The sequence below is a fragment of the Hippichthys cyanospilos genome, chromosome 14 (genome assembly GCF_059441005.1).
Source record: "Hippichthys cyanospilos isolate Australia breed blue-spotted pipefish chromosome 14, RoL_Hcya_1.0, whole genome shotgun sequence".
Taxonomy (NCBI): domain Eukaryota; kingdom Metazoa; phylum Chordata; class Actinopteri; order Syngnathiformes; family Syngnathidae; genus Hippichthys; species Hippichthys cyanospilos.
The window spans coordinates 3207747-3229630 of NC_142382.1; the positions used below are offsets into that span (position 1 = coordinate 3207747).

The following is a 21884-nucleotide window of genomic DNA, read 5'->3' on the forward strand; positions in this document are numbered from 1 at the left end:
TTCGTAATGTAAAGTGTTCCGCAATGTGAATTTTTCATAAGTAGAGACGCTTTTTACATGCAAATTGCCTAATCCGTTCCAAGCCCCGCAAGTGTTCCTAACTCCTTTAAATGAATAATAGAGTGTAAAAAAAAAAAATGCATCAAAAACTGTGGCAAACATATATTGGAATTACATAGGTGCATAATAATCATGGAATTCAAAGTAGATCATGTGTTCGTCACTCTTATCGTATTTTCCGCACTATAATAATAATCAATACGCTTTTTTTTTAAACAACATTTAGTAAGGCATTTTGGTGTTGTTTTCATGATCATGTTGTATAGTAAGGGATTTTTTTCTTACTTTTTTTTAAAAACATGTTTTCTTTGTTGTTGTTTTTTTTTTGGTGACAAAACAATGCTTGTGGTTTCCTCCCAAATTTTGTAAAAGACAACTTACAAGTTTGGTATTTTAGCCGCAAACTTGAAGTCATAATTAGCATTTTGAGGGCCACATAAAATGATGTGGGGAGTCCCCCATCTGCCCCCCCGGCCTTGAGTTTGACACCTGTGTGCTGGTGTGTTGGTGGTGAGTGCAGTGATATTTGTATGTCGTTTTATTTGTACCTTTTTATTTTACATTTCCAGTGACCTCATGCAAAGTGCTTCCTGTGTGATGTTGTTGTTCTGCTGCCCTAATGCTAGTAATTGTTCTTTAAATAAGCATATATATATAAATATATATACATTTATAATTTTTGAAACCCAAATATCCAACTACTTGATCGAATTTTCGGTGGGCTATCCAAAATTGCGAAGCTCTAAGTGAGCTAAGCATGTCACTTGTGTCAGCGATGGAAACACAAGCATTCCATGTCAGAGTCCACTTCCTCGATGTACAAGGTGCACTTACATCCCCTCAAGGGCTAATTATCGACTCCATGGATTGTTCTCCAGCTATAAAAGGTAGACATGGCAAGAAAATAAAAGAGTACAGTAGGACCGAGCCCCTGGAGGTGCCGAAGCTAATGATGCTAGTAATTGGACTCTGAGGTAACAGTTGATTTGCAGCGAGCACATGGCCATCACTCTTTCCGGTGCCAATCAAACAGAATCCAAAATGACCTGAAGATATTCGCCATTTATCGGCATCCGTGGATACTGTGCATTTTTTGTCACAAAGCGCCAGCTGTAATTGCGTCCGGCTTTCCCGTCTGCTCGTTTCCATGCGTTTGTTGTCGCTCTTCTTTTTTTATGCTTATGTCTGTGGCTACTTTGCATTCCGGTCCTGTTCTTTGGAAAGCATTTGGTGGCCATTACCTGGGAAATGGGTGCTATAAATAATCACTACTCGGGCTTTATTTTTTTCTACCTCTTCTCAAAAGGAACGCGTATGTCGGCAAAGTGTCAGAAAAGGAAAATCAGTAATCTGACGTCCAAATAGCGCTGAACAAGTAAACTTAAATCAATGGGTTGGTTGTGGAAAACTTGGAATTTTGCTTCATTTTGGTTGGTCAGTAGCTTTTAATATATATATATATATATATATATATATATATATATATATATATATATATATATATATATATATATATATATATATATATATATATATATATATATATATATATTTACAGTGGGCCCCCGGTTTACGGTACCTGGTCCACGTTTTTTTCATTTTTTCAAAGTGGAATAGTTATTAGTCCCCTTTTTACAGCATTTTTCCCACTTTGCATCAACAACCATCCTGACGTGTGGGATTGGCTGTGTTTGTGTTGTTTTGCCTCCCTCTTCAGGCGTTTTCAGGTAGTTGCTCCTTTTTTCTGTTCGTGTCAAACTGCCTGCGCTGCAACGCGCCACTAAGATACTGGTCTGCTATTGGTCGACGTCACGATGTCACTAAGATGCCGGTATGCTAAAGACTTGATCTTCTGTGAGTGATTACATTATGGTTTTTATTGAGCATTTTATTGCTTAATTCAAACTTTAATTCGTTAGCTGTGGGTCCAAAGATTGCGAGTGATCTTAAAGGGAGAAGTCAGAATTACTATGGAGATAATTGGGAAATACAAAGACGGCTAGGCTAGGCTAGGCTAACCTTGCTAGGGATTATGGCCATAAGTAGCTCAAATCACTGTCACTCAAAGGTAAATAATATTTGATTTTTCCTTTATATATTTTTTATTTATGATGTTATTTAATTGGATACATGTATATTAGATATGTAGTACTTACGGCACAATTTTGTTACTAGTTTTTAATCTGTATATACAATTTTGATGTTTTTACCTGGGGTTTTATACGCTAGCTAATTAGCATAGGTTTCTATTGTCCGCCATAAAACAATTTTGCCAGCTCCGGAATGGATTAATTTTGTATGGCGGGGGTCCAGGAGTGGAAAATCATTAAAAAAGTTTGAGAACCTTTAACTACTGGATTAATCAATAGATTAAACGGTATGAAAAAATGTTGTAAAATGCCGGCCCAATCACACTTCTGCTCAAGCTTGCAGTCAGATCTTCAACTTTTGACACAAAATGAAATAACTCCCATCTGTTGGACTTCATCAACAATAATTCATCATCTCATTTTGCGTCGCAGCCCGGTGCCTTTAAGCACCGCGGGCTTGCCTCCCACGTTGCCATGGCGACTCTGGCCATCTGGCTTCGCGACACGCGCGCCGGCACACAAGCCATTTTTTTTTTTTTTTGAGTTTTTGAATGACGTGACTTTTAGGAGAGGAAATCGCACGGAGGCTTCAGAAGTTGGCGAGGAGTTAAACACCTGTCACGACGTGGAGAGGATGTGGATGCCGGAGCAACAGATGCCGCAGCGCGCACGTTAGCTCCCCGCGCGTCGCCGTGTTCGCTAGCGGAGAGCGGGCTTCTTCTCAAGGACGTTTTTATGATTATTTCTTTATTCTGACAATGGTAACTTGGGAACATGCCTGTTGTCTTTGTGACTCTAAAAAAAAAAGAAATCTGATGGTTGATGAAATATTTGAAAACTATCTCAACTATCTTAATTTGATGTGAACTTTTTTTTTTTTTTTAAGATTCTGCTTTTTTTAAAATACCCTGCACCTTTTCGCTTATGTTTTATATTAAAATAAAGATTATTTATGCTCGGGAATGGGACACACAACTTTTTAGTTTTTTTTTATCCACACACACCTACGCACACACACATACACACACACACACGAGGGGGGGGGCTTTTTATATCATAGTAGGGACATATAATTAATAATTACAACAGATTGCATAACCCTAAACTAAACTAAAATCCAATTCAAATCTATACTCTAAAACACGGGTGTCAAAGTCGAGACCCGGGGGCCAAATCGGGCCCGCCGCCTTGTTTTATGTGGTCCGTGTTGCCCGTGTTGCACTTGTTTAGTCATGTAATTGTCCAGTGATTTGATTGGTCACTTTGTATTCTTTCTTTCTTTTTTTAATTTGTTTTGCATTTCTTGATTTGTTTTTTGCACTGGTTTAGTCATGTAATTGTCCAATGATTCGATTGGTCACTTTGTTTTCGTTCTTTATTTTATTTTATTTTTTTTACATATCTTGATTTGTTTTTTGAATTGGTTTAGTCATGTAATCGTCCAGTGATTTGATTGGTCATTCAGTCTTTTCTTTTTTGCACTTTTTTAGTCATGCAATCAACAGATGATTCGATTGGACACTTGATCTGACTTTTTTTTGTATTTATTTATTCACATTTCTTGATTTTTTATTTTTATTTTTTACTTTAGTCATTTAATCGTCCAATGATTCAAGTGGCCACTTTGTCTATTTTTTTTTTTTTTGCCCTTTTTAGTCATGTAATCCAATAATTCAATTGGCCACTTCTTCTTTCTTTTTTTTCTGTTTATTAATGTATTTACATTTTTTTTTTGCACTGGTTTATTTATGAAATAATCCAATGATTCGATTGACCACTTAGTTTTTTTTGTTTGTTTTTGTTTTTTACTTTTTTTTTGCACTTTTTTTGTACTTTTTTAGTCTTGTGCTCATCCAACGAATCGATTGGCCACTTGATCCGTCTCTTTTTGGCGTTGATTATTTATTTACATTTCTTAATTTTTTTACACTTGTTTAGTCATGTCAACGGATGATTCGATTGGACACTTGATCTGTCTTTTTTTTGTATTTATTTATTCTCATTCCTTGATTTTTAAAAAAAAAATTATATTATTTTTACTTTAGTCACGTAATTGTCCAATGATTCAAGTGGCCACTTTCTCTCTTTTTTTTTTTGTACTTTTTTAGTCATGTAATCCAATGATTCAATTGGCCACTTCTTCTGTCTTTTTTTCTGTTTATTAATGTATTTACATTTTTTTTTGCACTGGTTTAGTCAACCAATGATTCGATTGGCCACTTAGTTCCTTTGTTTATTTTTGTTTTTTTTACATTTTTTTGCACTTTTTTAGTCACGTGATTTGGCATTGATTCTTTATTTACATTTCTCAATTTTTTACACTTGTTAAGTCATGTAATCCTCCAATTCGATTGTCCGCTTAGTTGTTTTTTTGTTCGCCTTTGTTTTTTTTACATCACAAATGTTCCTTTGCACTTTTTTTGGTCACGTAACGGCCCGATGATTCGATTGTCCGCCGCCGTCGGGTCGGTCCGATGCCGCAGCTCCACCGGGGCTGCGCTGTGAAAAAGTCGACCCGCATCCTAAAGCTTTCTCCCTCCCTCCCATCCTCTCTATCCTCTTCCTCATTGCAGTCTTCTCACGTTCCCCCCCCTCCTGTCCTCCCCCCCCCCCTCTCCTCCTCATCATCATCCTCCCTGCCTCCCTCATCCGCCTCCACAGGAGAGAGTGAGAGAGGAGAGAGAGGAGAGGCATGCAGGAGAGTGCGGCTGAACGTGAACGACATGTCGACAGTCAGCCAGTAAAAGTCTTCTCCCGGTCGTTCTCTGATTCTTTGGCGGAGAACTGAGTGAGTATTTTCCGCCGGATTTTTATTTATTTTTTTAACCGAGAGCTGCTCCGAATGCATGTGTGTGTTGCATGAACGTGCGAGACAACGTGGGGGGGGGAGCGAAGGATTTCCATCAGTCGCCGCGTTTTAATAGGTTGTCCTAATGACTTGGCTGTAATTGGTCATGCTTTTGCGTAGTCTCTGTCGGCTAATTGATTTCTCGTTTATTGCCGGATGACGAGAGAGATAGCATCCCCAGTTCCTCTTCTTCTACCCTCTCAATGGCATTGATCAGGGATGGTGCTGGGGGGGGGGGGGGGGGGGGTTTGGAGGGGGGGGGGGGGTGCTTGTTGATGCCTGATAGTGCAGTTGGAGTATGCAGAAGCCGACCGCCAGGCTACTCTGACGGACAAGAGAGGACGAGGAAGGAGGGGGGGGGGGGGGGGGGGGGGCATTGGGTGGTGCGTGTATGGGGGGGGGGGGGTATTGGTAGACACCGGAGTTATGTGACAGGAATAATATGCCGGAGGGATAAGCGAAGTGGCCGTCATTTCCAGAGCTCGCCTGCGTCAGTCCTCGGGAGAGAAGGGGGGGGACATTGAAAAGCGAGACAAAACAACGCAATTGGAGCGGGACGACACTCGGGCGGAAAGACCAACAGGGACTCCGAAGCGGGCTCCACAGCCTTCCAATTTGTCGAAAGTGCCACACAGCAATTCGGCCCACGGCAGGGATTCCCAAAGTGTGGTGCAGGGATGGCGTACGGTGCAGATTTCCTCAAAGAATTTACATTTTTCTTGAAATCAGAAAGATTCACGAAATACGTGAGGACACATTCAAAAAAAAAACCCATCACTTTTGTTGTTTACAAGCAAAAAGACAAAGCGCGTTGGACAAAGCGATTTCCCGAACTTTCTACTTATTCGTTAACTTTTAAACCCCTAAAACAAGCGTACGTGTTTTGGAATTGATTTTCAAATAAAGAATAAAAATATTACTATATACAAAGTTATTTTAAAATGGTGAATTATACGGTATTTTTTTTTGCAACCTTGTGCATTATTTTGGGTCATTTTCTTTCACATCACTCTTGCTGTGCTTTAGTTAAGGAATGGCACTAAGTGTTCAGGCCATGTTGAACTTTGCCTTGTTGTCACTATTTGGGTGAAATTTCAGCTCCCTAGTGTCTTTTGATGTGAAATGCCTTTTATAACGACCAAAAGACCGGAGAAGGGTTAAATGCTGACAAACATTCAATATAAACGTCAAAGGGGCAAAAAAAAGGAAAGAAAAAAACCCGGTGTTTAAAATATGTTAAAAAAACAAATTTGCAAATATGCAAATTCACAGGGGTTGACTTTATAGATGGTTGGTTCTCAAATGGGGGAACGTGAAGACACTTGAATGCACTTTTAAAAGGGTTTCAACCAGTATCAATATATTTGAATGTTTTTTTTTAATGCCATGACAGGAACAGTCCCTTTTTCCTTTCAAATGGAGAGCAAATCTATTGGAAGATTAAGCAACTTATGTGGTATTTGTGGTAAATTGTGTGGTATTTTCTTTTATTCTTGGATCTTTACATCAAATCCATTTTACATCAAAGGAAAAGCATACACTAGGAGCTGAAATTTCACCCAGATGGCGACAATATGTCAATGTTCAAAACGGCACAACCACTTAGTTATCACATGACCAGGGGTGTGCCATCCCTTAACTAAAATACTGACGAATTATGTGGAAGAAAATGAACCCAAAATTGTCAAAATACTGCGTAGGTTAGATCGTAGGTGTCAAACTCCAGTCCTGGAGGGCCGGTATCCTGCTTTTTTTCCGGCTTTCTCTCCCAACACACCTGATTCAAATGATTAGTTCAGTAACAGGAGCTTGAAAATGATCCTAATCACTTGAATCAGGTGTGTTTGAGAGAACAAAAACATTCAGGATACCGGCCCTCGAGGACTGGAGTTTGACACCTATGGAAACCGACTTTATTTAGCTACCAGATACATTATGCACCGTTGTGGTAAAAAGACCCCAAATTGAATCAAAATGACACAGACCACCTTCTTGATCATATATTTATATGACAACTCAATTTTTGAGGTTGTTTTGTGGATTATTCCTTTTTTTTTTTTTAAGTCAAATGGATAAACCCAAAATGTTGAGCTGTGAAATTCGAACCGTTTTTAGTGTACAATCCAAAAACCACAGTTATCGAATTACCGGGAGTGCACCATCCACTGGCCTAAATACTGCGAGAATGACGTGGAAGAAAATGAACCAAAAATGGTCAAAAATACCGCACAGAAGTACACATTTGACTCAACTTTTTGTTTGAATTCTACAAAAAACATAAATGTCTTATATATGTGTGTATGTATATATTTTTTCCCCTGTTTTTATATACGTTTTTTTAGTGTATAATATATGTATTTTCCTATTTTTCAAATTTTGATGCTCACTTTCACTAAAAATGAATATCGACTCCAAATTTGTGTTATCATACAAAAATGAGTATGGATCAGTCAAGATTTATTTGAGTTCTTAAGTATTAATCTGCAATCTAGGACATTTTTTGAATGGTTAAAAAAACAAAAACACTGATTTCAAGGATGTTTCCAAACTTTTAACTAGCACGGTACTAAAATCGGCCATTTGATGAAAATCAAAACAAAACCAGCCTAATTTGCGTGTGTGTGTTTTTGCGTCCTAAGCGTGAAGACAATACCTTGATTTTCTCGAAACCGAGAGGGGGGTGCGCCAACTCTGTCGGCTGGGGGTGCGTGCTTTAAAAAGATAATGCGGTATTTGTGTGTGAGGCTTCGGCAGCACATCCAAAAGTCTTCCTCCGTGTGTGTGTGTGTGTGTGTTCACGCTTTTACAGGATTTGCGACGCGAGCTATGCTGCATTACAGCGGTTTATTCTGAAAGCGCTCGCCGGTCCACACACGGCTCGCTACCTGTGTCGGAAAGCTTGGCAGGCGATGAAAAAAATGCATTTCTGTGTGTTTTGACCTTTTTTTTTTTCCACGCACACACTTACACGCGTGTTTGGCTGCGGCGCATGCATACAAGCAGAGCGAGCGTTAGGATGTAATCAATATCAGGTTTCAGCCGCTTCAGTTGGAGAGCTCTCAAGCTCCCGAGTGGCTTGCGGCCTCCGCTGACTTGTGACGCTTAATGCCAAGGGGTGGGAAAAATGTGGCCCGGGGGCCACTTACCGCATTTTTTTTTTCAACATTCACCCGTTCATTTATCTCAGTAAATATGAATATGAGGATGTAGTTAAAAAAACAAACAAGTTTCCATTAGGAAAGCCTTAATGCTAATGTGCTAACCGTTAGCATCTTTTGAGGTGATGAGATAAACCCTTGTGCAGTATTTTGACCATTTTGGGTCATTTTTTTTTTCTCCACATCATTCACCCATTCATTTATCTCAGTAAATATGAATACGAGGATGTAGTTAAAAAAAACAAACAAGTTTCCTTTAGGAAAGCCTTAATGCTAATGTGCTAACTGTTAGCATCTTTTGAGGTGATGAGATAAACCCTTGTGCAGTATTTTGACCATTTTGGGTCATTTTTTTTTTCTCCACATCATTCACCCATTCATTTATCTCAGTAAATATGAATACGAGGATGTAGTTAAAAAAAACAAACAAGTTTCCTTTAGGAAAGCCTTAATGCTAATGTGCTAACTGTTAGCATCTTTTGAGGTGATGAGATAAACCCTTGTGCAGTATTTTGACCATTTTGGGTCATTTTTTTTTCTCCACATCATTCACCCATTCATTTATCTCAGTAAATATGAATATGAGAATGTAGTTAAAAAAACCAAACAAGTTTCCATTAGGAAAGCCTTAATGCTAATGTGCTAACTGTTAGCATCTTTTGAGGTGGTGAGATAAACCCTTGTGCAGTATTTTGACCATTTTGGGTCATGTACAAAGTTATTTCAAAATGAAGAATCATACAGACATTTTTTTGTAACATTTGGCAGTATTTTGACTTTTTTGGGTCATTTTTTTTTCATATTTTCTCGCAGTATTTCAGCCAAGGGATAGTACACACCTGAGGACTAAGTGGTCATGCCTTGTTGAACTTTGACATTTGTCAGCATGTGGGTGAAATTTCAGCTCCCTAGCATCTTCTTTCAATGCATCCTATTTGATGTGAAATTAAAGTATATCGCACATGAAAAAAACAAAACAAAAACAACCACTTTGGACAAAGTGATTTCCCCAACTTTGCACTCATTCGGTAATTTTTTTTTTGCCCTAAAACAAACTGAATTCAATACAATCTGAATTCTCAGTCAGAATTGTGGATCCTTAGAATTTTGTCTCTAAAAACCTGATTGCCACGAAAGAGGATTATACACAGTATTACTTTGTCAGAATTCTCATTTTGAATCCAGAATTTTTCACTAAAGTAAAATCTCTCATATAAATGGGGCTTCTGACTTATCGGACTTCTCATTTTAAAGTCAAAATTCTCAATTTAAGGTCCAAATTCATCAATTTAAAGTCTGCATGCCAACTTTTGAGACTGAGAATAACGTCAGTATTCTGACTTTAAAGTGAAAATTTTGAGAATCGTCAAATTTCTGACTGACGTGAGGATTCTAAGAATCGTCAGAATTTCGAGATTAAAATGAGAATCTCGCTAAGCAATTTTTTCTTGGAATTTTAAAGTCAAAACTCTCAATTTAAAGTCTTCATACCGACTTCCGATACTGAGCATAAAGTCACTCTCGACTTGAAAGTAAAAATGTTGCGAATCGCCAGCTTTCTGACGTGCGTGAGAATTGAGAATCGTCAGAATTTTCCGATAAAAGTGAGAACCTCGCCAACCTAATTTCCCCCTTCAAATCCTCCTCCATAGATTAAAAAAAAAGTTGAACACAAATGAAAAAGCCACTATAATGAAAAATCACAAACTATCTGTGGTTTGCCCCCCCTCCCCCCCTCGTCCACCCCTTGTTTTCCTCATCGTAATCATCTCTGTGATTGCTCTTCCTCTCCCGGGCGCTGATATTTCCAACGCTGGTCCGACGCCCCCCCGCCCGACGCTAGATTATTGCAGTATGATTACAGCCACCGCGCCATCAGGATCATTATTGCATTTTGCGTGACAGTGCTCGACGCCGTCTGCGAGCGGCGAGATGCTTTATCCAATTTAGATCTCATTAAGACTCGCGAGCAAAGATGCCCCCGCAAAGACTCTCGAGCGTCTGCGCGCTGTTTCGGCGACCGTGACTGAGCACCTTTTTCCTGTTTGTTTTCCACTCGAGTCGACGGAGAGTCCCTCGCAGCGGCTGTCGCTCAAACGCGTCGTTATCACAATAGCGTCGATTCGCGACCGCTTTTAAATGGATGTTGTTATTCCGCGCTTTGAGCACCGCCTATGGCGAAATAGCGGCGAAATAGAGTGACGGTATGGAACAGCGGTTCTTGTCGCTCGGAATCTGCATCCTTCGCATGAGTACGTTCTGAGGGACGGGCTTCCAGGTGACACTTTTTACCATAATTTCCCCCAAAAAAGCCCACTCATTTATCCCAAAACTTAAGGCCAAAACTATGGGTGCGTCTTAAAAACGGTAAAGGTTAGAATTTTTGATTCAACACCATACGAGGAAGATTCATTATCCTTACTCGTACTCTTACGATAATTACGAGGTTTGACGGCATTATTTTCAATAAAAGAAGCGAGCGGACTGAACCAACATCCGAGTCCTAGCGAGAGTAGTTTCTGAGGGACAGATTTCCAGATGACACTGTTTTTACTGTAATTACCCCCCAAAGAGACACACTTATTTGTCCCAAAAATGAAGGCCAACAACATGGGTACGTCCCAAAAACAATAAGATTAGAATTCTTTTTTGATTCAACACCATTTGAGGAAGATTGATCCGTCAACCACATAAGCCGAGTTTTGACGCTCAAATATGCATTTTTATATTGGCCGTACTCTTACTTAACAATGATTCCGAGGTTGTTACAACATTATTTTCAATAAAAGAAGAGAGCGGACTGAACCGACGTCCGAGTCCTAGCGAGAGTAGTTTCTGAGGGACAGACTTCCAGATGACACTGTTTTTACTGTAATTCCTCCCAAAAAAGATAATTATTTTTTCCAAAAATGAAGGGCAAAAGTATGGTTACGTCCCTAAAACAATAAGATTAGAATTCTTTTTTGATTCAACACCATTTGAGGAAGATTGATCCATCAACCACATAAGTAAGAAGCGAGCAGACTGAACCAACGCCCGAGTCCTAGCGAGAGTAGTTTCTGAGGGACAGACTTCCAGATGACACTGTTTTTACTGTAATTACCCCCCAAAAAGACACACTTATCTGTCCCAAAAATGAAGGCCAACAACATGGATACGTCCCAAAAACAATAAGATTAGAATTATTTTTTGATTCAACACCATTTGAGGAAGATTGATCCGTCAACCACATAAGCAGAGTTTTGACGCTCAAATATGCATTTTTATATTGGCCGTACTCGTACCTAACAATAATTCCATAATTGTTACGGCATTATTTTCAATAAAAGAAGCGAGCTGACTGAACCAACGTCCGAGTCCTAGCGAGAGTAGTTTCTGAGGGACAGACTTCCAGATGACACTGTTTTTACTGTAATTCCTCCCAAAAAAGATAATTATTTTTTCCAAAAATGAAGGGCAAAAGTATGGGTACGTCCCTAAAACAATGAGATTAGAATTCTTTTTTGATTCAACACGATTTGAGGAAGATTGATCCATCAACCACATAAGTAAGAAGCGAGTAGACTGAACCAACGCCCGAGTCCTAGCGCGAGTAGGTTCTGAGGGACAGATTTCCAGGTGACAATGTTTTTAAAATATCTGTAAAATATATATTTAAACAAGTATCTTGGATTGAATGTTTTGACTTAAAAAAAAAACGTAAAAATACGACTTTGGCATTGAATGAGTGAATGGTTCAAACATCTGCCGTAAAATGTGCCTGTTTGTCTAAGTTTTTCAGACCAGGGGATTGGTTTCACAGAAATAAATAAATAAATAGCGAACAAACAGTGATTCACCGCACTTAGTTTTTTGGCGAGCGTTTTGTTCTGTTCCTCGCGGTGACATTTTTGAACGTAAAATATGCGCCTCGGATGAGTAAAGGACGGGAACCGCGATTATGGACGACGGGACCTCTTCTCTTTCTCCTCTTCTCGCTTTCTGTTCCCTGATTGCCATTCGTGCTATTAAATGGAGCAGTTCATTAGACGGAAGCATTATGAATCCCATTTGCATTCGCCCATATTCATATTGCATACATTAAAAACAACACACGCGTGACATTTGGGCTTCGGCAGGCATTTGAGCACGCCGATGAATATATTCATGACTCTCCCCCGAACCACCCGGAAAAAAAGAGAAGAAGCGCATTATAAAATATGATTTCGCAGGTGAACGGGCGCACGTGTTTGGCTTTTGTCGGATGCGCCGGTAAAGCGATTTAAACAATAGAGCGACACGATGCGAAACAACAACTGCCGAGACAAACGGGGAGTTCATCAGATGCTAGACATGCTTGGTATTAAACCGGTCGTCTCCGGACCCGATACGACATGTGAACTTCATATGAAAACAAAAGAAACACGGGGCGCGTCGATAAAACAACCATATAGCGTTCGCTACCTTTATGCTAGCGTTCGAAAGTAAACACGTGCGCTAACGGTCCTCCTTTTGTGGGTCATTTTCTTCCACGTCATTCTCGTAGTATTTCAAAATGGTGAATCATGCAGTAATTACAGAATTCTGGAATCATACAGTATTTTTTTTTTTTGCAGCCTTGGGAAGTATTTTGACCATTTTGGGTCGTTTTTTTTCCACATCATTCTTGCAGTATTTTTAGCCAAGGGATGACATACTCCCCATAGTGTGATAACTAAGTGGTGGTGCCATTTTGAACTTTGACATGTTGTCACCATCTGGGTGAAATTTCAGCTCCCTAGCGTCTTCGGTCAATACTTCCCATTTGATGTGAGATGCCTTTGATGGTCAAAGGATCGGACAAAATACTGCAATTTCATAAGTATTTGTACTATTTGTAGCACCCAGTAGTGGCAGTGGCAGTGTAGTAATAGTTGAAGTATTAGCAGTACCACTTGTAGTAATAGTAATGGTATGGTAATAGTGGTAGTACTTTTAGCATTAGTAGTACTTGTTGCAGTAGTAACACTAGTATTGCATATATAGTAGTAATAGTTGTACTTATATCACTAGTAGTACTTGTCGTGATACTAGTAGCAATATTTATAAAGGTAGTGTACTTGTAGTACTTGTAGTAATCGTACTAGTTGTAGAGGTAGTAGTAGCACTACTTGCAGCTGTAGTAGAAGTTGTAATAATAGTGGTAGTAGTAGCAGTAGTTGCTGTTGTAGACCTTTTAATAACATTAGTACAACTACAGTATATTGCTAGTATTGGTGATAGCATCAGCAGTAGTAGTTCTTGTAATAATAGCAGAAATATTACAGTCAAAGTACTTGTAATAATAGTATAAATATTACTTGTTGTAGTAATAGTAGTAGTTGTACCTATAACAGTAGTAGTTGTACCTATGATAGTCGTAGTACTTGTAGTTATAGCCATGGGAATACTTGTGGTAGTAGTACTTGTAGTAGGAGTAGTACTTGTAATAATAGTTGGAGTACTTGCAGCAGTACTTGTAGTACATGTATCAGTATTAACATTTGTACTACATTCACTGTGTTGAGAGTAGTAGTAGTAGTAAGTAAGCAGTAGTAGAAAATAGTTGTAGGAGTTGTTGTTGAAGCAGTAGTACTTGTAGTGATACTGGTAGTAGTACTTGTAACATTAGTAGTAGTGGTACTTGTATTGCTTGGCGTAGAACTTTTAGCAGCATTAGTACAACGTGACGCGCTAGTATTGGTTGTCACATTAGTAGTACTACTCTAGTAATAGCAGTAGTGCTTGGAGTGGCAGTATTACTTGTAGTAATAGTACTTTTACTCCCAGCGGTACAAGCTGGAGCGATAGCGACTACATTGGCGGCAGTAGTACTCGTAGTTGGCCGCGGCCCACGCGCGAGCACCTGGCTCTGTTTTGCCCGCGCTGGCGTGCTTTGGGAAAAGTCTCGCAGATGTCCCGCCATACGTCCGATTAGCCTTCTCCGGCGCGGTTATTCCCGCGCCCCTTCCCCCGCGCCCCGGGGCGTCTCGCTCTTTGTGATCTAACTCGCTCGTGACGCATCATCAATCTGATTCATCCCGAGCCGGCGCGCTCGCCTGTTTGCCCTCTTTTAAACGTGTTTGTGTCCTTGTCGCGTCGGATGCGACGCGCGGACGTCACAGTGAGGGGCCGACGCCGGGCCGTCGCCCGGGGCTGCTGAGCCCAGCCGGGAGGATGCAGTGGGTCACCCTGGCCGTGGCCCTGGGGTGCGCGGCGGCGGCGGGCCTGGCCCGGGCGTCGCGCGGCGGCCCCACCCCCACCCCCACCTCCACGCACACCCCCCTGGTGGACAACTCCGAGGAGGAAGTGGACGAGCCCTGCTTCGAGCCGTGCACGTGCGAGGTCAAAGAGGGCGTGCTGCACGTGCACTGCGATGGGCGGGGCTTCACCAATGGCAGCCAGGTAACCTGCGTGGCTTTTCATTTTTGACCGACAAACTTATTCAGACGTAAAGTACGTGCAAACATAATACAAATGTGTTTGAATGTCCTCAAAAATATGTCCAAACACACTTAAAACATAGCAGGCTAGATGCTAAACACGTTGCATTTGCTATACTGCAATTAGATAAAAACTGTGCTTGAAGATTTTTGGGAAATATGATGGAAAATCCTTGGAAATACAATCATACGTACTTGTAAATGCATTCAAGTGTGTTTGAAAGTATATCAAAGACACTTACTGGCCAGAGGTTTAAAACCTAGCAAGCTAAATGCTAAAAACATCACAATTGCTACACTGTGTAACGCTAGTATTTAGCTAACAAGTCAAACGTTTTTTTTTGTTGGAAAATACGTGGAAATATAATCAAACGTTCTAGTAAATGCGTTTGAAGGTACTTAAAAGTACGTCCAAACACACTTGTAGGCCAGATGCTAAGAACATATCTAGCTAGATGCTAAATACTTTCATTTTCTACATTTGACATACTGTGCAATGCTAGCATTTAGCGAAAACGTGCGCTCAAACACTTTTCTTAAATATGATGGAAAATAATTGAAAATTGAATATACTTGTAAATGATTGAATGTACTAGAAAATACGACGAAACGTACGTGCGAATACATTTGAATGAGTCGACAAGTTAAAAATGTTTTCTCCGCATCGGCAGCTCTACAGTTCTTGTAAATGCGTTTGAAGGTACTTAAAAGTACGTCCAAACACACTTGTAGGCCAGATGCTAAGAACATAGCTAGCTAGATGCTAAATACATTCATTTTCTACATTTGATATACTGTGAAATGCTAGCATTTAGCGAAAACGTGCACTCAAACACTTTTCTTAAATATGATGGAAAATAATTGAAAATTGAATATACTTGTAAATGATTGAATGTACTAGAAACGTACGTGCGAATACATTTGAATGAGTCGACAAGTTAAAAATGTTTTCTCCGCATCGGCAGCTCTCCAGTTTTACCGATTAACGCTACCGTAGGATTCGACTTCTGTGTTACATCCAAAATGGCGTTTCGTCGCCGTACGTGTAACGCCTTTGTCCTAACTCTCGTTTACTTATACGACAGTATAACTAATGAGACGTCTCATCGAAACGACTCGTTCAGGTGTCGCAGTCGTGGGTCCGCCCTTTCAAACTCAACCTCCAGAGGAACTCGCTGAGGCGTCTCTATAGCAACGGGTTCCAGCACCTTGGCAACGCCGTGTCGATAAACCTGGGCAACAACGCTCTGCAGGACATTCGGGTGGGCGCCTTCCACGGCCTGGCCAAACTACGACGCCTCTACCTCCACGAGAACAAGCTGGAGGTCTTCAGGAATGACACCTTCGCCGGATTGGAGGCTCTGGAGTACCTCCAGGTAGGCAGCTGAAATAGTCACCGGCTAGCAGGTGGCAAAAGTGCTAGAATCTCCCCCGGGGATTACATTTTTATTTTATTTTTTTTCTTCTCCCGCTTCGCACCTTGCCAAATGGAGCCGGCGCAGCTTTTCCCACCTAGCTCTGTTTTCCTGATATGTTCAACACATTGCCGCCCACCAGCGGCAGGCCGTCTCATTCAACCTTTGAATGCCACATGCCGTCATGTAATTATAGAAACCGTCAATACCAGGGGTGAAACAAAAACCGGCTTGAACTGGAAAGTCATTGTTTGCTCTCAAAGATGTTTCTGTTTTTTGGAGATGCATCCCTGTACATTTACGCTACATTCAAATATCCTCGGATTACACCCTCTTGAAACAAGATGTATTAAATCTACTTAAATCGTAATTACACCGTCAAACCGACAGGAATCGTTCCGCTTTCGAACCGCTCTTTTGCACGTATCGAAAACCGTATTGAGATTCACGCCCCATACAGTAGATGAGTTTTTCCAAACCACAGTTTATAAAATAATGTAAGGCAACAACAAAAATACAGCAGGTCACCAGATGTACAGATTATTACTGTAGTTTTCAGATGATAAAGCACGTTTAAAATTCTTAAAGTTTCTCAAAAATCAGCAATCCGCCTAAAGTTTGGATGTGAAAAATTTAACAAAGTTTGTCAAAGGGGTGAAACGAGTCTGAGTAATTAATCCTGCATCAATGCCTCGGCGCACTTTTATTTTGAAAGACAAACCACCAATTTGTCGCGGCGTAATGGAGGACTTGACTCATCACAGATGTCAACACAACATTGTCCAGTAATCAAGTTCAGTTGCTAATTACGGTAATTAAGGACGCTTTCAAAAAAGAATTATGTTGACATTGTATTATATTGTATTATACAGTTTCCAAAGTTAGCAGTAGCGAGCAGCGTTCAATGTTATCAGCGTTATAGGATAGCAGCAGTCAACTGCTCCATATAGGCTGGCGAGAGTCATTGGATGACTGGTAGTTTCTGTTCCTACTGATCACTTCTGAATGAACCGGGTTTACACAATTGTGCTGTTTTAGCTTAGAAAAATCTCCACTGTTTGGACATCACTTCGTTTCATGACCCCAGTTACGCACCGGTTAAAGTAAAAACCCCAAAAATTAACTACCTAAAAATGTATATTTTTAATTTATCAGGTTGAAAATGTCTTTACTGTCTTCTGTATTCATAGTTTTTCTTTAACCAAACAAAAATTGTTCAATAAAATTTTCAGTAGGATACGCAAATACCAAAATTTGACACCTACTTTGACTGTTATGGTTTGTTTGTCCAAATGCCCATTTATGCCCCTCATAACCTAGTATACCCTTTGTATGGAAAATTTTCAGAAACTTTGTCGGCATCCCGTTTTATAGTCCCGTTAAATGAATGGTTAAAGTTATGTATGCCATAGTGTTACTCCAGGACCCCCAGGCGTCAATCTCGCGTTTGTTCCTCCCGAGTCACCAGAAATACCAATCTGCACAAATCTAACAGCTACCGATGTTTACATACGTGAGATAGAAATCTCCTTTTCTGTGCCTGCAGGCTTCTTTGACATAAACCGTAAAAGCTTTAGATCACCCACCGGAGTCTTAATCATATGGACTGATCGGTTTTCAACTTCTCAACTCTATGGTAGCTAAACAAATAAGCCGTGTTTTGTTAGTTGAGCAGATTTGCTGTGACCGACCAATCAGAGGACAGAAAACCGCTCACATCAATACAACATTTTCATGGACAAGAACTACTGATTCTGAAGGTCCTGGGCAGATTAGATGGCAACACAGTGAGGCTGAAATCTGAGAGGACATAAATAAATCTGACATCCGCAAAGACGGACCAGAAGCAGTGCTGCCAAGGGATATTTATTCCGTTTCACGGAACAAATGTTGGAATTAGGTTGTAAACGTTGGTCAGCAGAGATGTTCTTGCCGCCCACCCTGCAGGCCGACTACAACGTGATAAAACGCATCGACAGCGGCGCTCTGAGGTTCCTGTACAAGCTGCGGGTTCTCATCCTCAACGACAACCTGATCCCCGTCTTGCCGGCGCATCTCTTCAGGTGACTGATCCGATTTTACCGATGAAAAGACGATCTTAAACGTGCTACCCGTACCGACACACTGGCACGATTTTTTTGGAAACAGATTATCATATGGTGTGGGATGTGTTAAGTAGTGATTAAGTAGTGATGTATTTATTTTTAACGATGTTCCTGAGCGATTATCCTGAGGTGTGGGCTGTCTTAAGAGTGTCTTTTAAAGATGATACTGAGTGATTACAGGGCCCATATTGTGAGATTTCAAACTTTATACTCTTACCTATATGCATATAAATGATGAAAACTTACTTTTGGCACATCGGGCGATTTAAGTTCTTGTGATACATGAGTTTTTTTTTTTTGGTAGTGACATTTCTAACCAGGAAGTGAAACGTCTCATTGACTGAAGCCGCATGTCTCACCCTTCATGATGCGTTTTACCGCCAAAATGAAAAACAAAACAAAAACAAAGCTAACGTTGTAGCGATAAGTAACGAGAGTTTTAAGTAGAAATGAACTGGAGTGCCAACAAAGCAAAAGACGTGTCAAAAGAGCACACGCAATTGATTCTATTAAATCGGTCCGCTCGGGAATACGCTACGCGTAACAACAGTTCCGGGTGAATTGTGGTGCTCCCAAACACACATTTTCACCATTTCTTAATGTAAAACCTTGTAAGTAACAAATGAAATGTTGAAGTTTACTTGGCAAGATCTCTCCTCCCTAACCCTGGATTTAAAAATGTGAATGTCTCCTAGGCTGGCATGTATTTACTCTTGCACGGACAGTACGGGGGCGGTGTATAGGCGGTAGAAGGGCCTGTTATCATCATATTGCCTCTCGCAAGCCATTTTTATTTTCTTACGCAGTGCAGAATAAGCAAGGAATTCTTAGAAATGCATCAATGAAGGAAAATTTTCGTAAAAACCTAGTTAAATGCTAAAAAAAAATGTGGATTCTCATGATACGGGCTAAAGGTGATACGGGCTTAAGACCTTTTTCGTGGGGTGTGTTAAAATTGGAGGATCATTTTGTGAGTGTTCTATGTATTCCAATCCCAAAATCACATGTCTGTCTGAATCATTTATATACGTTTCTAAACCGTAACATGACTTATCTGTTTCTATAATTGAGGACCCTGCAGGGAACATCATGAAAATCGTACCTGAGAAAACAGAAACGGATCCCTACTGGTTCTTTTTATCAAACAGTGGAGCCCACTCTAAAGCACAAGCTAATCACCCAGGATCATCTTTTATAGGCGTCTGACAATTGGGCTTTTGCTGATCATGAGATCCGTTGCCAGTATGCGTTCCTCCACTTTATTGTCGAATAAAAGACGCATTCATCATCAGGCTTCTCAGCAAACACACTTGCCGTTCATTAACTTGGCCCGTTCTCTCTGCCAGATCTGTGTCGCTGACTCATCTGGACCTGCGGGGAAACCGTCTAAAAAGTCTAGCATACGCCGGGACCCTGGAATACGTGGGTCGCTCCCTCATGGAGATCCAGCTGGAGGAGAACCCCTGGAACTGCGGCTGCGAGGCGGTGCAGCTGCAGCAGTGGCTGGGTCAGATCCCCTACACGGCGGTGGTCGGGGACGTCACCTGCGAATATCCCTTCCACCTTCACGGCAAAGACTTGCGGGAGATCCCTCGCAAGGAGCTTTGCGCCGAGCTCCCGGATAAAGACCTGCAAGCGGAAGGCGCCCGGGCTTCCGGGGGCACGCAATCTCAACACTTGCCCCCTAATTCCAAGTCCAACCCCCACCCGGGGCGGGCTAGACCGACCAAACCTTCGTCCATGGTGCACGGCTCCCGTCAGAACACGCACACTTCCTCGACGTCCTCGTCCTCTTCTTCCTCCGAGCGCAGGGACCGGGAGAAGCCCCCGCGGCCCACCAAGAGGCCTCGCCCCTCCAGGACGTCGCCCACATCACGCAGCCCCAACCAGAATCCCCCCGTGGCGGGCTACCAGACCCGGCCGCCCATTCCGATCATCTGCCCGATGGGCTGCACCTGCAACCTGCACATCACCGACCTGGGTCTGACCGTCAACTGCAAGGAGAACGGCTTCCTCAACGTGTCGCAGCTAACGCCGCGCCCGCTCAACGGACGCAAGCTCTACCTGAGCGGGAACTTGATCCAGAGGATCTACCGCACAGACTTCTGGAACTTTTCCAGCCTGGACCTACTGCACCTGGGGAGCAACCGCATCTCCTATCTACAGGAAGGCGCCTTCTCCAGCCTGAGCAGTCTGAGGAGCCTCTACCTGAACGGGAACAACCTGGAGAGGCTCAGTCCCGACATGTTCCTGGGACTGCAGAATCTCAGGTACGACGTCGCGACTACATCTTTGGAGCTTTGTTTACAAGCGCGGGGAAATTAATTTCACTGTGCCGAGAGGTTGCGCGGCGATTAGCGTTTGACTGGAGCCTGATTGAAAGGCGAGGCGGCCATTCTCTCTTGCAGGCTATCAATAGTCAGTCACACTGCCCGCTGGCAGGTTTCTAGCTGAGGTGCGAGGCTGATGTGAGTGACAACGCAGAAATGAATCAGTTTGAGCTTTGTATATTCAAACGCCGACGTGTGCTCCTGGGAATAGCAGGCTTTTTTTTTTTGTGGGAGGAGGATAAATTACTTTTGCTTGATCGTCATTCAAATGGAATCAGGTGGTGTAGCATGTTAAGCTAGGAGTTAGCGCGAGATAAACCGATTCGGTTTTTTTTCGGGGCCAAAACCAATCGACGATAGTTAATGTGGCCGCCGGCGGCGAATAGTTGGAGCTGATATTAATTTTCAGTAGCAAACTGTTCATTCCATCCTGAAGACGTATTTTTACGTTTTTTAATTTTTTAACGGTAAAGACATTGATGGTGACTTGTACATATTTTTTTCAAGTGTTTGAATAAAGGATGCTCTAAACATGGCTGTTAAATCAAGCCCAAAATCAGCAACCATAGCCCATCATTACCCACGATGAGAGCATATGGAAAATTGATTGACGGACATTCAGCTGACACTTTTGGCAAACATCTTGTCACTAATTCAATTTATTCTGTCATCCGTCGTTAATATTTAAAGTAGAAGAAAGACTGGACCTTGAAAAAAAAAACAGTAGTCCCAGACTCTAGGGTAAGCAAGCGCTAATTAATTTTAGAGCAGGCCTCATTTCTGCAGCAGAATTCTATTAACTGGCTGGCCAGCAAAGGAAAAGGATTTACTCTGGACTTGTGTTAAGTTCACTCTTAGTACTATTATCGATTTGAAAAGGCCTTAAAGACTGATAGTGTCCCATGCGAGAGTGAAATTTAGCACAAGGATTGACAAAATATAGGCAGTGGGCCAAATGACAACAATTATATATATATACACAAACACACACACAATGTGTTTTGACAGCGATCAGCTGTGCGAATGAGCGAAAAGTGCGTATTAAAACAAATTCCTGTATGGCTCATTTACATAAATATTCATTTATGTAATTATAATGCTGAGAGGCGAAGAGTGGCAATTTACCCACTGCTGCTCTTACTAAACGACCCACTTGCAAACTTCATCATTTCGTCCTTTATTTTTTAAACATGTAATGAGGAATGCGGGATCACAATGGCGTGCGCACACACACACTTACATACACACAAACACCTGTCATGGATTATTCTGGGGACATCCTATTGACGTGATACATTAGCTAGGACCGAACCTTAACTGACAGAAATGATGGCCTAACCCTTAACCTAACACCAACAAAAAATCCAATTAAAATAATATACCCTAAAAGCAAGTCTTGACCCTCAAAAAGAGCTGTGAACTTGCAAGGAACGGTCCA

General features: G+C 41.3%; 1 protein-coding gene across 2 annotated transcripts in view; it reads left to right on the plus strand.

Moving 5' to 3' along the window:
• The first annotated feature begins 4809 nt into the window (after positions 1-4809).
• LOC148412542 (SLIT and NTRK-like protein 3) overlaps positions 4810-21884 on the plus strand; it is a 32962-nt gene continuing 15887 nt past the window's right edge. The window contains exons 1-5 of one of the 2 annotated variants that reach the window (XM_088433381.1): positions 4810-4938; positions 14279-14558; positions 15721-15972; positions 17959-18074; positions 19463-20386. In XM_088433381.1, coding sequence (XP_088289507.1) covers positions 14331-14558; positions 15721-15972; positions 17959-18074; positions 19463-20386 — 1520 coding nt within the window. In that variant the 5' untranslated portion in view covers positions 4810-4938; positions 14279-14330. Of the gene's footprint in view, positions 4939-9949; positions 14559-15720; positions 15973-17958; positions 18075-19462; positions 20387-21884 lie in introns of those variants that run through there. The other variant, XM_088433383.1, reaches the window with a different exon arrangement.